Source organism: Elephantulus edwardii, unplaced genomic scaffold (genome assembly GCF_000299155.1).
Source record: "Elephantulus edwardii isolate Elephantulus edwardi_28Jun2011 unplaced genomic scaffold, EleEdw1.0 scaffold00158, whole genome shotgun sequence".
Taxonomy (NCBI): Eukaryota; Metazoa; Chordata; class Mammalia; order Macroscelidea; family Macroscelididae; genus Elephantulus; species Elephantulus edwardii.
Genome location: NW_006399908.1, coordinates 1221013 through 1223539, shown reverse-complemented (window position 1 = coordinate 1223539; position 2527 = coordinate 1221013). Strand labels below are relative to the sequence as shown.

Genomic DNA, 2527 nt, shown 5'->3' with positions numbered 1-2527 from the left:
ATGGGAGTCCCCAAGTTTTACCGGTGGATCTCGGAGCGGTACCCCTGCCTCAGTGAAGTGGTCAAAGAGCATCAGGTGGGTGGCCGAGGGCCAGCGCATTAGGCGGCCGGGCCGCTGGGGTTTCCGCGGGCCACTCTCCTCGGAAGCCGGAGCTCTTGGGATGCTGTGGACGGACGGACGGAGGACAGCTGCGTTGAGATCCCGCATGCTTTAGTCGGGGAGAGACGCCGGCGGTCGGCGTGTTCTGATAGCCGGGGCCGCCTGCACAGCTCAGGCTCGGCGGGGCCTTCGCCGCTCGTCCCGTCATGGAGCTCGGTGCCTCCCGAGGAGTTTAGGGGCCGTTTTCCTCCCTAAAGAGGCTGGGGTTCCCCGACATACCCTGTCCTCGCCCGGAACTGCAGTCTCAGCTCTGGAAGCACCTTGTTTACTTCTCGGTAGCTCCCGGCACACACCACCCCAGACCCTGAACTTGAGTGGCCGAGGGATCGCATACATGATGGCTGTTGTTACTCTTTCTCTGTTGTCCTGAGACGCCCATCTACCGTCACATTTATTTTCTTGGGTTAGGACTGCCCCGTCGGGTCTCCAGAGTTGTAATCTTAATGGAAGCCCAGGTCTTTTTCTGCTGATAAATTCAAACCGCGGACCTTCTATTAGCTGTCAAGCCACCACTGTGTCACTACTGAGCTACAGGAGTTCTTTTGTAATCTGGAAACTTTAACAGTTATTATGGCAAAAACAAACAGAACACTTAGATAATTCTTTGGAGGCTTCATAATTTGTATGTGGGGAAACAGGAAGAAGGACTGATTATTACTAGTTATTTGAAATTTGTATTGTGAATTGCAGTTTGCAGCCAGAAATCCACAGAAGGGTCAGCTATGAGTGGTTCTGACTCGATGGCAGTGAGATTAATTAGGTGTGATAGGTAGCCTTATAGTAACACTGATGAGAAATAACCCAGTAAATATCATTGTTGTTATGTGCTGTCCAGTCATCTTTGACTCATAGCGACCCTATGCACAATAGCTCTGAACCCTGGCCTATCCTGAGCCAATCTCACTCTCTAGACACACCTACTCTCATTATCTCGGTTACTGTGTAAATACCATCTCATGTAGGATCTTCCTCTCCTGTGCTGTCCCATGACCCTTCCAAACATGATATCCTTTTCCAAAGACTGGTACCTCCTGGCTACCTGCCAAAAGTATGTGAGGCAAAGTTTAAGAATCATTGCCTCCAAGGAATATCTTGGTTTCACCCTCTCCAGGACAGACCTGTTTATTCTCTTGGCAGTCCATGGTTTGTTAAATAACTCTTCTCAAGCACCACAGCTCAAAGGCATCAATTCTTCTTCTGTCATCTTTGGTCTTTGCTCATGTTGTTCATTATTTTTAAAGTACAGGGAACATGAAGATATGGTTAAACGTCTGGAAATAATACTTTGTAAGAAAGTCCAAAAGAAAGTATTATCTTTTATTTTACTCAAGTGGGCAGATCACACAAGAGATTGTCTATCTTTCTTTCCTCCAAGTCCCTGGTAGATTTGAACCTTCGAAGAGGCACTACCTTGGGTTTGTAGCCCATCTTCCTGTGGACTATGCCACCAGAGCTCCCTATTTCCAAAAGAATACAAGTTTGATAGGAAAATGGAGACAAATTCTGCATTCCACAAACATCTGAGTACCTTTTATCAGTCAAATTATCTCTGAAATGAAATGATAATGTGTTATTCAGAATGATTAGGAAATGTCTGGTTAACTTGCAAAGTTCATATACATTGTTTTTCCACACCAAATCTTTCCCATTTCCTTTGCCCACCCCTCCCTCCACCAATCAAATTGTGTGGCTCTATGATTAAGCCCCTGCCATCCTCACCTCTCTGCACCTACCTTCTCCCCTTCAGATCCTCATAGATGTTTTCCTAGTTATCTACTTCTACGATAATGGTCTTTTGCAAAGTTCTTATGGGACTGAGTTAATTCACTTAGCATAATGCTCTCTAGTCCCTCCCAAGTTAAGTAGTGATTTTCAAAATGATTGCTCCTACATGCTGTATAATATTCCATCATGTGAATTTATCATAATTTCTCAATCCATTCGATTGTGGTTAGACATTTGGGCAGATTCTGTGTTCTTGCGATGGTGAATAATGCTACTGTAACATTGGTGTACAGATTCAGTAATAATTTTTATGCCATCCTCTTTAGCATAAGATTTGTTTAGTTGAAAATATCTTGACTTCTCTATCCTGAGACATTTTATTACTGGAAACTAACGTAATCTTAAAGTAACTTCATGATCTAGACAATAAAGATGTTGTTTGTTGTTGTTTAATGCCGTCAAGTCGTAGATGATTCATAGCGACCCTATAAACGAACAGCCGGAGCACTGTTCGTACATAGAGTTTCCGGAGGCAAGCCATTTCAGAAGTGGATGCCGCTCCTGCTTCCAGGCTTGATTTAGTCGGGAAGCTCCAGCCAACACTGTCCACCATGGGTGCCCATTACCACGATTGGCATATCAC

At 45.0% G+C, this 2527-nt stretch overlaps 1 protein-coding gene across 1 annotated transcript in view; it reads left to right on the top strand.

The window, feature by feature from the left end:
• XRN1 (5'-3' exoribonuclease 1) overlaps positions 1-2527 on the top strand; it is a 162173-nt gene continuing 159646 nt past the window's right edge. The window contains exon 1 of the mRNA XM_006895115.1: positions 1-75. Within this exon, the coding sequence (XP_006895177.1) occupies positions 1-75 (75 nt within the window). The remainder of the gene's footprint in view (positions 76-2527) is intronic.